At 52.9% G+C, this 12,632-nt stretch overlaps 1 protein-coding gene across 8 annotated transcripts in view; it reads left to right on the top strand.

The window, feature by feature from the left end:
• DAB2IP (DAB2 interacting protein) overlaps positions 1–11,689 on the top strand; it is a 122,421-nt gene extending 110,732 nt beyond the window's left edge. For 6 of the 8 annotated variants that reach the window (XM_018917589.3, XM_050980893.1, XM_050980897.1 and 3 more), the window contains 7 exons: positions 304–505; positions 650–828; positions 2,371–3,244; positions 5,450–5,602; positions 8,484–8,686; positions 9,267–9,354; positions 10,610–11,689. In XM_018917589.3, the coding sequence (XP_018773134.3) occupies positions 304–505; positions 650–828; positions 2,371–3,244; positions 5,450–5,602; positions 8,484–8,686; positions 9,267–9,354; positions 10,610–10,777 (1,867 nt within the window). In that variant the 3' untranslated portion in view covers positions 10,778–11,689. Of the gene's footprint in view, positions 1–303; positions 506–649; positions 829–2,370; positions 3,245–5,449; positions 5,603–8,262; positions 8,463–8,483; positions 8,687–9,266; positions 9,355–10,609 lie in introns of those variants that run through there. The other 2 variants (XM_050980892.1, XM_050980898.1) reach the window with 2 other exon arrangements.
• The last annotated feature ends 943 nt before the right edge of the window (positions 11,690–12,632 follow it).

The raw sequence follows: 12,632 nt of genomic DNA, 5'->3' as shown, positions 1-12,632 counted from the left end.
GCTGTGCCCTGACCCAGCAGTGAGACACTGGGTTACCAAGAACTCCTTTGTTTCTCCTGCTTTCACCTTTGTTCCTGATGTGCAGATCACACACTGATGAGGGCTTAGCTGGATCAAGCAGGGGTTAATTTTGGTTCCACGGTCAGTGAGGTGTCCCAGGTGCCTGCTCACAGCCCAGGGGTCCCAAAGGCTTGGAAGGGTTGAGATGCCAGAGGAAGGTTCTTAGCTGTGTTGTACCTCCCCTTTCCATGGACTGCGGATTTTTTCCTGATTTAGCTGAAATCTGTGTTGGTCTCTCAATAGGTTTGGCAGCAAAGAGGAATACATGTCCTTTATGAATCAGTTCCTGGAACATGAATGGACTAACATGCAGAGATTTCTCCTGGAGATTTCCAATCCCGAAACCATCTCAAACACAGCTGGCTTTGAGGGCTACATTGACCTGGGCCGGGAACTGTCCACGTTGCACTCACTACTCTGGGAAGTCATTTCCCAACTGGAGCAGGTATCCAGGGGATGACAGGGACAGCTCTCGGGGCGGGAAATGATGGAGAAAATGTTGGAGACTCTCCAGCAAATGGCAAAGCCCATAGTTGTCTAGCAGAAAGCACAAGATGGTGGTGGTAATTGTTCTCTCTTTTCTGCCCAGGGCACTGCCACCAAACTGGGGCCTCTGCCCCGGATCCTGCGGGACGTCAACGCCGCTCTCAGTAACCCAGCCTGTGTGCAGGTGTCGGTCACGGCCGAGCACGCCGCCTCCACGCCCAGTGCTGGCAACAGCATCTCTGCAGGGCTGCAGAAAATGGTCATAGAGAATGACTTATCTGGGTAAGAGACCAGCAGGGCCTGGCCACACAGCAGGGACACACCGAACAGTCACGCAGAGACAGGCAGGACAGGGTGCAGTGTGGAGTTGCCTGATCCACTGACCAGGCTCTCCCATTGCAGAAGTGGTGCTGGATGTAGTTCAGCTCTGACTCTGGAGAGAGCAGTGGGTGGTAGTGCCAGTCCATGGCTCTATCCTGGGCCCCTTGAGAGCCAAAACTGGGGACATGGTCTGGGAAATGAGGAACCTGGTGGTTGTGGTCTCAGGTGTTGAGATGTGGCTGCAGAAGCAAAGTGTGCATCCTTTGAGGACTCGAGGGTCTGCTAGTGCTGACTTTGAGGTGATGGGTGGTTGTGTTAACGGGCTGTGAGAGAAGTACAGGATTGGCCTCACCTGTCTTTGTATGAAGTAGGATGTGTGCTGAATTCACTGACATCCAAACCCTGATAGTTCTGTAACTATCCAAGCTTTAGAGGCCTCACAAGGAATTTCAGTCTACTCTGTCCAATTTTTATAATTCTAAGAGTTTTCACTGCTGAGCAGTGATTCACAGACACAGTCACCTACATACTTTTTGGCCTGATTAAGTAAGGAGCTTCATTCATGGGGAGGATGAGCCTTTTGCAGACCTCTAATATTTCTGTTTGTGGAAAATGAAATGGAGCCCACACAAACGGAAAGACTGTACTAGTAAAATAGTTTGTAAGTGGAAACTGCATAATATTTAACAGTTTAATTAGGAATGAAAGGCAGCAATGGCACTGGACTTGCTCTAATCAGAGCTTTCATCTCTAGTGCCTCCCAGCATGAGGTGCAATTATTTAAATCCAGTGCTATGGAGGATCTCTGACAATATGCTTCCTCCCAATACTTGCTTACAATGCACCATCTTTGATCAGCAGAATATTCACATGAAGCTACTGCAAAGCTCTTTCTTCCTATCCCTGAGAAATCAATATTGCATGAATGTGCATTGCAGCAGGAGTGGGGGGATAACATTCAGCTGCCAGGCTTTAGCTCTGCTGTGTGAGCTGAGCACTCACCGACCTGGGAGACCTGGTGTGGACCCGGCCCCCACAGTGTTCTGTGCGGTCCAAATCCTTGCCAGTGTGCCCACAGGAGCTTGCTGCCCAGATACAGAGCAGGCACATGGGACTGGCATGGAGAGACAGCCATTGGGAGCAGGAAGGGTGACATGCACTGACCCAGAGGAGAGCAGCCCCCAGGAGTGTGTCCCTGAGCCTCGTGACAGTGCAGTGCCCTGCGTGCACACTGCCCTCACTCACCTGCCCTCACCTGCCTGTTCCCAGGCCAGCCCAGGGCTCCACAGCACCCTCCCCACTCCTCACACTGTCTCTGGCTGAGCCAGCCCTGTCCCTGCTCCTGCCTGAGCTGGGTCCTGTTCCTGTCCCCATCCCTATCCCACACAGCTGTGCCACCCTGATTTCTGAGTGATTTCGTTTTTCTGCTCTGGTGCAGCATTCACAACTTTTCTTTTTTGTTTTGTTTTCCTCTCCTCTTCTTATGCACTGACTTCCCCGCAGTCTGATAGATTTCACACGGTTACCATCTCCAACCCCTGAAAACAAGGACTTGTTTTTTGTCACAAGGTCTGCTGGGGCCCAGCCCTCGCCTGCCCGAAGCTCCAGTTACTCAGAGGCCAATGAGCCCGACGTGCAGATGTCTAATGGCAGCAAGAGTTTGTCCATGGTGGACTTGCAGGACAATCGGCTCTTGGACAGTGGGGCCAACGCGCCCGGCACAGCCGACTCGCTCAATGACAGTCAGTCGTCCCTGGGGCAGTTGCAGGGCATATGGACCACACGGACTCAGCAGAACAGCGTGACGGGCATGGCCACCGTGCGCCGGGTGGGCCAGACCCCCACCACGCCGAGCGGCGAGAGCGCGCCCGGCCGGCCCCAGCTGCTGGCACCTCTGTCCTTCCAGAACCCCGTGTACCAGATGGCCGCCGGGCTGCCGCTGTCCCCCCGCGGCCTGGGAGACTCCGGCTCCGAGTGCCACAGCTCGCTCAGCTCCCACAGCAACAGCGAGGAGCTGACGGCCAACAAGCACGGCTTTGCCGGCCCTGCCGCCGGTGAGGACTTCTCGCGCCGGCCAGGAGAGCTGGCCCGGCGGCAGCTGTCGCTGACCGAGAAGGGTGGCCAGCCCACGATGCCGCGGCAGAACAGCGCGGGGCCGCAGCGGCGCATCGACCAGCCGCCCCCGCCGCCCCCACCCGTCACCCGTGGCCGCACGCCGCCCTCCCTGCTGAACACGGTGCAGTACCAGCGACCTTCCAGCGGCAGCATGATGTCCTCATCGCCCGACTGGCCCGGCAGCGGGGCGCGGCTCCGGCAGCAGTCCTCCTCCTCCAAGGGTGACAGCCCCGAGATGAAGCAGCGTACGATGCACAAACAGGTGAGTTCGGGCTGTCCAGGCCCTGGCACTGAAAGGGCCAGGTGGGGTTAGCCCATGGAAATTGCTGCCATGGGGGGGATGTGGATCTGGACTGCCACATCAGTGCCAACCTCACAGTGGCATCACGTGTGGGGATGTACCTCGGCTCTGGCACCTCTGGCCTGAGACAGAGGCCCTCTAGGGACAGGAACACGGAGCAGCGTCCACTGCCAGTGTCCCTCCGTCGGCGGTAGGTGGCAGAGGCTCGAGGACAATGGCAGCCACACGGCTGTCCTGCACTACCATCTTGTCACTGCTTTGCCTGTCCATGCCCAGGCTCTCATCCCATGCCATAGCCAACCCTGCGCCATCCCCCAGGCTTGGAACAGACCCTCATCTCCTGTAACTAAGAGCCTCCTGCTGCTGCTCCCGTCCCAGCAGGGCCATGGCACTCCTGGACACTCCTGTTTGCTCTGTGAGACCCTCCCGTAGGAGCGGGGAGGAAGGAGCCCAGAGCGACATTCCCACTGTGCAGAGCTCTGCAGTGATCCCAGTCCCACACCATGTGCTGGGCTGCACAGAATTCCATTCCACTGTCTGTGGAGGTAAAATGGAAGGCAGTAGGTCACAGGCCTAAGGCCCTCTGGATGTCCTGCCATGGACAAATGGTTTTTATGGTGTTCATTTATTCACTCTACATTTCAAAACCAGCCCTACAGAACATTATCACAGTAAGACCTCTGTGCCTAAAGAAGAGTTGTAAAAGAAAATCAAACACAGAGAATGGACAAGCAGCAAGAGTCCACTGCACCCAGACCCTGAATTAGCTCAGGCCCTTCTCCAGCCCTCAGTGTTCCTGGGTCTGCCTCTCCCACCCAGCAGCTGTGGAACCTGGTCAGTGCTGCCCACAGAAGGTTCTTCATGCTCCCGTCCAGGGCCACTCCGTGATTCCGGTATTGATCCGTAAGCGCTGGCATTAGCAGCGCTGTGCAGCAGCCTTTGTGTAACACAATCAATGCTCATTAGGGACAGAGGGCACAGAGCTGTGCAAGGACCAGAGGCCTGGTTGTAGCAGGGTTTCTTCCAGAAAGACAGAGATTCTCCAGGTGGCCATCAGAAAGCTCTGGCCAGGTTCTCTTCACAGAAGATTCCTCCACCCACGACTGTGGTCCTCTCGAAGTTTCTCTTCAGACCTGAAGTCTCAGAATCCCACCCTCGCTCTGCACATTTTATTCACATATTGGCAGCATGAGGATTTGTAGCCAGCAATACTCATGAGCCAAGTCTGAAGCTTCCAGTTCATAAGTCTGGAGGTAGAAGACCAGACTGGAAGATGGCATGGGAAAGCCCCTGACCCAATGAGGAAACCAGTCCCCACTCCTTCTTACACAGAACCTCCTGTTCTGCTGCCTGACAGTGACTGGGTTTCTCTGGAATGAAGGAGAAAGTTTCTGACATTTCTAATTTGTTAACTTGAATTCTCAAGTCATAAACTTGAATGACCAAGTCATGCAGATCCCATGTGTTCATCTCACTGTTTACTGCAGCTTATAACAAGGCAGGATACAAAGGAAATAGCTGAAGAGTGACTTCCTTGTATCGTGGTTGGAAAATATTTAGGCAGTGCCACTGGCAGTCCCTGCCCAGGCCAGGACTGAAAGGCAGCAGACATGACTGTAGCTCTCTGACCATGGAACATCACTAGTAAGTGACAGTGAACATTTAGACCCCTTCAGCATCCTTAGTGGAGCCTCGGCAGAAAAGAAACTTTTCTTCTCCAAGAAGGCACCTGCACAGTCATAAGGAGAGGTTCAGTTTTCAGATCTTGTTTTATGGAATCCGTGGAAGCAAAGATGGCTCATAACAACAGGAAGACTTGAGAGAACTCTGCTCATGGAGTGAAAAAACCACATCCGGTCACTCTGCTCACCTGCAGTTCAGCACCTTCGCAGGTCGTGTCCTTGTGAGGTGACAGGATCTGCTCAGACAGTGGGGCCATGACTTTGAGCAGGTTCCAAATGCTGCTTGACCCAAAATAGTGTCCAACTGCAGAACAGGAGTTGTTCCTGCTCCAGCCCCAGCTGCTCTGGTAGCTCAGCCTGGTTCCTTGCTGTCTGAGCAGCATGGGAGAGGATCTGCTTGGAAGGAAACTCTCTCTCTCCAGCTTCATGACCATTTGTGTTACAGGTTTTTCTTTGTCATGGTTGTATCATTGTTTCATTGTAGGCCCCTTCTCCTGTGAACCCCAATGCCCTGGACCGCACTGCTGCTTGGCTTTTGAATATGAACATGCAGTTTTTAGAAGATGAAAGCATTGACCCAGATTCCAAGCACAGGGATAAGCTCAGGAATAAGGACGAGCTCAGCCAAGCAGAAAAGGTAAAACCTGATTGGATTGAAACAAGTTTCTCAATAGAGAGAGGATTTCCTTGAATGTTATTCCCTGAGCACCCTGGGGAGAAGGTGGGCTGTGTGCAGGTCCCTGTGCAGCAGAGAGGGGCCAGGTTGCTCCCTGTCCTACTTGGCCTCACAGGGAACTTGTGGGGAGCATTTGGGAGGCTTTCACACACTCAGTGACTGGAATCACCTTCTGATGAAAGAAAGACAGGAGCCAGGAATCAAGTGCTGATGCTGCCCTGAAACAAACTCTGCAGCCAGCCAGTGCCTCTTACTCTCCCCTTTCCAACTCACCCAGCTGCTGGGAAGAAAGCTTAAAAAGGGGATTGATTAAGCACACTTGTAACAGAGGTGGAGTAAGGCACAGGCAGCTTCATGCCTCACAGCCCAACATGGAGCAGGAGGCAGCTTCCATGTCAAAAAGCTGTTCACAGACCTAAAAATTAAGTCCAAATTTTGGTCTCAGAGACAGCACTGGTGCCTGGGGTGACTTTGTGGCACTTCCACAAGCTTATGGCAGTTCACACACATCAAGGCCTGCCCAGTCAGGGGTCTGCCAGCAAGCCATGTGCAGAGTATTCATTCTCAGCCCACAGAGGCTCTGTGCCTCTGAAACAGAGGGGTGCTGCTCCCTTCCCCTCCTTCCTGGGCAAGTCTGGGGTGGGAGGAGCTGGGAAGAGACACAGTTGGCCAGGCTAGGATGAAAAAGAAGGACAAAAATGAAGATCCAACAGTCAGAATCTGGGAAAATCCCATCTTTGCTAATTGCTGCTTCTGCAAGGTTCTTTCTCAGCAGCCTGGCTCTGCCGGCATTGTGGCACTTGAGCATCGATAGCATTTGGGATGTTTCCTCAATGTGCTTCTCTTCTATCACACCAGCACTGCAGACACCATCCTTCCCTAAGCCCCCGTCCTGTTTCCCAGCACAGATCTGTCTCTGGCTTTGTTCCAATAGCCTTCCAGTGCTCATTCTGCTCTGCTGTGTCATTTAGGGGCTGTCACCTCTTAAACCCAAGGAAAATGCTGAGTGCAGGAGTTGTAGGAGCCAGGAGGTACAAGGCAGCAGCTCCCAGCTGCCCCAGGAAGATCAGGGCAGTTTTGTGGGTTTAGCCCATCCTGACTGGGCACAGGGCAGGCAGTGGTGGGGTTAGAAACTCTGATGGCACTGCAACATTCCAGTGCCTGCCCCAAGGCAAGCAGGAGCCCTGGCCCAGGCTGTCTCATTGCCATGCAGCATCTTTCCTTACTCTGCTGTCCCATCAGTCACTGACATTCAAGATCACCATTAGCATAACCTCTCTCCCCATTACTGTAAGACCTGAATGGTAACTGAGAATGAGACAAGTGTTCTAGAGACAGGAGCGACTCCTTCGGGCTCTGAGGCCTCTCCTGCTCTCCTCTGAGCTCACTTACGCTGCTCCTATTTTAAGGCTAGGGTAGGTATTTAATCTTTCCTGTTCAAGCAACTCCCTGCTGTCTGACTTTAGTGCTACTGTGCAGCTTTGTTCCCTCATTGCTTCAGGTTCCATGTGCAAACTGTGTCGTTCCTGTGCTGCAGTAAGAGCTTTGCTAAAGGAAAACCGCCTCGCTCAAGTACTTTTGCAGTTCAGGAAACCATCAGCTTCCTCAGTTTCAATCCTTGGGAGCTGCAGTTATTTTTGCAGTGGAGTGCTGCAAAAATATTTGCCGTTATTTTTGAGTGGAGTGCTGGCAGTCCCCAGCAGCAGCCTGGCTGCCCTCCCCTTTCCCAGGGCTGGTCTGGAGTCACACGGTCCAGGAGGACTCTGGATCTGGGACATGACCCAGCCCATCACTGCAGTGCCTACCCAGGTATGACGGCCAAAGGGGAAAGACCAAGTCAAGACACAACAGAGTGCACTTCTCTCAGTTCATTAATAACACTTGTAGCTTTAACAGCCTTCATGACTCAGATGGAAGCCTTTTTCCTGTATCTGACTTTAAAGGCAGCTTGCCACATTATCAGCTGCATGTTAATTATTCTAAAGTTACTCCAGTTGAGATGCTTTTTTAAAAGACTATGTCCAAATACAATTTTTTGAAATTAAAGCAGTTTTCTTGTGCACACACTCACTGGATTTTCCTTTAGCAAAGCAAGTTTACTGAATGCTGTGCTGCTGCGATAGCTGAACCCAGTTTTACCGAGTTCAAAAGCTCTTAATTTTTTAAATTGCTTTATGTAATTCTGCTGCTGATTTATAGCTTCACCCAAATGAACAGTATAACTGTGGGGTCTTGGCTTCATGCAGCAGCTCTTCTTGGACTGAACCCTGGCTTGAGATCTGAGTTAAATGCTGGGCCCCAAAAGGCAGCAGTGCTCTGTGCCCTGCTCAGCTGGCACAGTGCCCTCGGCTCGATGAAGGGTGCTGACACAGCAGTGTCCTGCATTTGTCACTGCGCCTCGTGCTTGGTGCCCAGCCTGCCCAAAGCCCCCCCATTTACTGCTGCAGACTGAAGAGCTCCTGCATGAACCCCAAATCCCAGGCTGCAGCCTCCCTGCCTGTGCGAGCCCCGTGCTGTCAGTGTAAGAAGCTGCCCGCCGCCTTTGCCAGGGCCCGCTCTAACCTGCATTTCCCCTGTGAAATGCCAGACTCTGCTAACAGCCCGCTCTCTGCACCTGCCAGCGACCTGCCCGCCCCCCGGACCCGGCATCGCCCCTGGCGCCGCCGAGAAGACGGAAGAGGAGGTGTCGGCGAGCGGGGTTGTCTGACACGGGTTTGCAGCTATAGTCTGATACAAGGAGAGGGGCGTGAGCGGGCTTGGGGGAAACCCTGGCGAGGGCAAACCCTACAAGGTAACGTGCCACATGTGTTTTCTCCTCCTGTGTCTGTCCCTGCGCGCTCAGTACCAGCAGGACCTGGTGGTGCTGCAGGACAAGCTCCGCATCTCCAACAAGAAGCTGGAGGAATATGAGACACGCTTCAAATGCCAGGAGGAGACCACGCAGAAGCTGGTGCTGGAGTACCAGGCCAGGCTGGAGGAGAGTGAGGAGCGGCTCCGGAGGCAGCAGGAGGATAAGGAAATCCAGATGAAGGGCATCATCAGCAGGTACAGGGAGATGGGAGTGCTGGGGACGTCAGTAAGGCAGGGCAGCCTGGCTGGCATTAGAGCTCACCCCTTCTCAGGAGAATCGGGATTCTTTCAAGGTGCAGGCAGGTTTCACATAAGGGTTTTTCCTTCAGTGTTTCCTGGGACAAGGAAAACCCTGATGTTTTCCTGATGCACGAGGGCAGAACTTCAGGAGGGGGGAGAGTTTGGAGGCTCTGCCAGGCTTGTTCTGTTCATATAGCTACGGCTCTCATCACCATCCCTTACCTGTAAATCTAAATGCCTTTCTCCCACCCAGTGGGAAGTGGTTTACACTGGTCCAGAGCTGTTTCAGTGCAGCAGGTTTCACTTTTACCTGAGCCAAGCCCTTAGTGCTTTCGGTCAGCCCTCACCACTGGGTCAGCCTTTGCTGGGCTGTCAGTTCAGCTTTGGGGCACTCCCCTAAAAAGAGCTCCAGGGAAGAGGAAGAGCCAAGAAAAAAAGCTTGGTTTGTAGATAAGAGGAGGCAGAGTGTGAGGGTAATCACTGGGGTTAGCAGAGCCCAGCCAATGTAATTTTTTCTTGTGTGCTTGGCTCCCAGACTGATGTCGGTTGAGGAGGAGTTAAAGAAGGACCACGCTGAAATGCAGGCTGCTGTGGATTCCAAGCAGAAGATAATTGATGCACAGGTGAGTGCCTCGTGCCAAAGGCTGCTGCAGTTTTCAGGGTGGGTTTGCCAACACACCCCCTGCAGCAGTGCCACCCACGGTGAGACTGCGTGGGTGAGTCAGCACCAAACTGCAGCAGGACACAGTGACTGTCACAGCTGTGTGCAGCCTTGGAGCATGGCACAGAGGGTGTGGGGTGGTAGTCTGGGGAGACATTGTGCCCACAATTTAGTCAGGAGCATTGCTTGGTGGCTGATGTCCCAGTAATGCCTGGATCATCAGAACCTGGATACAAGGAACACACAGCCTGCCCGTAGCCAAGCCAACATGTTTTTTCAGCCCCTGGATTGTGATTTGCAGAATTGGGAAGCTCAGTTACTGCAGTTACAGTGGAAGAGGAACAGCACATGATGGATGCAAAACACTATGCTTGGACAAGAGAATATAAAAATACAGCCCATAATCTTCCAGTTCTGTTCCAGGCTGCAGAAGAGCCAAGCAGACCCTGGGTGTCCCTAAGGTGTCACAGTGGTGGTACCTGCAGCCTCCCAGCAGCTCTGGGAACTTCTCCTGTCCCCTGCACCTTGTGGGGTACATGTGACCGTGCCCCTGCACGCTCTCTGCTGTTCTCTTTCGGTCACCTCAGGCTGTACATGTGTTGGACGTGTTCCTTGCTGGACTTTGAGTTACATACAAGCAACTGCTGTGTCCCTGAGCTGGTTCTGTTCCTCTGCTCATGGCAGTCACAGGAAGATGACATTTGTTCAGTGTCACAAAGAACAGGAGTGGTAGAATCAGGCTGCAGCATGGAAGCTCTTGCTCCCATCCTTACAATGCTGCAGTTGCTGAGAGCTGCCATCAAAGACAGCCTGGGAGGCTACAAGTCATTTAAACTATTAATTTATACTAATTAAATACTGACAGGAATAACTATCTTGGGAGAGTTTGAGTTTAGAAATGGAATCCTACCATCTTTTGTAACAGCTGAGTTAGAACAAACAGTACAGTGTATAACTGAATAATTAGAGCAACTGAGTTAGCTCCATTTTCATCACGATTCTGAAATAAATGTAGCTCACATCGCACAGGCAGGGGATATTTGTAGCCCTGCAGATTTCAAAAAGTGCTTTGTAGCACTTTAAACCCCCCCACCTAGGAATGCCAAAGAGAAAGGTCCTGGTCCAAAAGGCCTCTGGGTCACTGTCTTGGGCTGACATCCCAGAGGGACAGGGTTTATGCCTTTCCACTGACCGTGCCCTCTGCCGTTTGCTTGCAGGAGAAACGCATCGCTTCCCTGGATGCTGCCAACGCACGGCTAATGAGTGCCCTTACTCAGCTGAAAGAGAGGTACAGCATGCAGACACGTAATGGGATCTCTCCCACAAACCCAACTAAATTGCAGATTACAGAGAATGGAGAATTCAGAAACAGCAGTAATTGTTAACGCGCGGAGGGCGCTGCCGCAGGAGAGGCCTGGCCGGAGGGACCGTGCACAGCAGGCGTGAGCTGCGGCTTCAGAGAACGGCTGCTCCCCGAGCACAGCTCCTTACTGCGGACGGCGCCGACTGACCCTGCTGGGAGATGTCCTGCCAGCACTTTGAGGGACGGGAATGTCGAGTGTGAGATGAGTGGCATAAGGAAATAACATATATTTGAGAATCGCTGTCACTGTTGGATTTGAGTCAGTGTTTAATGTTCAAACAAAAGTAACCTTTTCCTTCTAAACTGCCCAAAGGATATGCCTCACCCCTCCCAGCAAGGAGTAATGTCCTTGTCATGCAGTAAGAGAAATAAAGGGAGCTGGGCAGAGCCTGCAGCAGGCAGGGGCCCAGTAAGTCCAGTTCAAATGTGCTGCTGGATGTAGCGTCCGAGGAACGGCAGCAAAGCCTGGCCCGCTCCTCCTGTGACTCCCCCCGGAGCACAGCCCTCCCAAAGTGAACCCCAGCTGAGCCCAGCATCCTTCCTGGAGGCTTTTGTGAGGCCGCTGACTTTTACAGCATCCACAGGGCATTTATGCAGCTAATTAGTGTTTAATTAACTCCACCCATCCAGGGAGCACAGAGCAGATGGAAGGTCAGGGCGGTGTGGTGGCCAAAGGGGTGCTGTGTGGGGAGCCCTGGTGGCAGGGGGGCAGGACTGGTGCTGCTGGGGGTCCCTGGGCAGCCCAGGGACACAGAGCAAGGCCAAGGCTCTGGCACAGAAGTGGAGGGAGGAGCTGGCACCTGGTGAATGGCAACTCAATTCCTTTGGACAGCTTCTGCTCTCTCACAAATAAAGGGAAGAGTTTTGTAAGCAATAGCCCCAGGCATTGTCCCACACACACTTCCTGCCACAGAATAAAGTGAATGTTGCCTGAGCTTGGTCCCTGAGCTGTGATTGAGGGACAGGGGCTGGATTTGCTGGTGCCTGTTGTGGTAGAGGGGGAGCGAGGGGGCTACATGGAGTGGCAGCTTCCTGCTTGATCAAGGGTTCATTGTGGGGATGGAATGCTCTGTGCTGAGAGTTTTACTATTTCTGGGGAGAAAAACAGACAAAGAAACAAGAAAAAGCCCTGAAGAACCATGAAGATCGGTAATTGTATTTCTTTTCTTTCACAGTATGCATTAGAAAAAAAAAGATCCCATTTTCTGGAATACTGTCCTCTTTAAATTGGGAATGAGCACTGCATGGAAATTAACCGGCTTGAAGAATGTAAAACATGGTCATAAGGGAGTAACCACCAAGAACAGCAGCCACCACCGAAAGGCCCCTTGTCAGGAGCACTGTGCAGGCATAAGCCAGGATTAGACTTTCCCAGCGCCGAAACGCGCAGCTTCGGCACAGACGCGTTGTGCTCAGCGGAGAGGCGCCCCTTCACGGGGGCTGTGCCGCTGACCTGCCGCCACGGTGTGCTCGTGGGTTTGTGGTTCTTGCAGTTAGCCCTTCACAAGTCCCACTCTCAGAGCAGGTCCCTCGTACCGAGAGCCAGAGGTTTCTCTGAGATACGGACAGTGTACAGTGTACAGGACATCTGCCTATGCTCCCTCTAAAGGTTAACACTGCTCAACGCCTGTCCTAGCTCCTCCTGCCATGTGTAAATGTACAGCCCAAGGGACTAGGACGTTCCCTGAGCTCTGCTCTGCTTAGGTACCGTCTCCAGCCTCACACTTCCCAGGCTGCCTGAGCAGGACACTTTGCCAGTAAGCTCTGCATTGCCGTGCTGCCCCACAGCCGTAAGGCTCCTTAACAGCATTCTTCCTCATGCAATCGTTTGCAAAATTTAAGATGCTCTTTTTCCTACACGTTTTTCTGGTCCCTGG

The sequence above is a fragment of the Serinus canaria genome, chromosome 17 (genome assembly GCF_022539315.1).
Source record: "Serinus canaria isolate serCan28SL12 chromosome 17, serCan2020, whole genome shotgun sequence".
In the NCBI taxonomy this organism is placed as follows: Eukaryota; Metazoa; Chordata; class Aves; order Passeriformes; family Fringillidae; genus Serinus; species Serinus canaria.
This window is presented reverse-complemented; position numbering and strand designations above follow the sequence as displayed.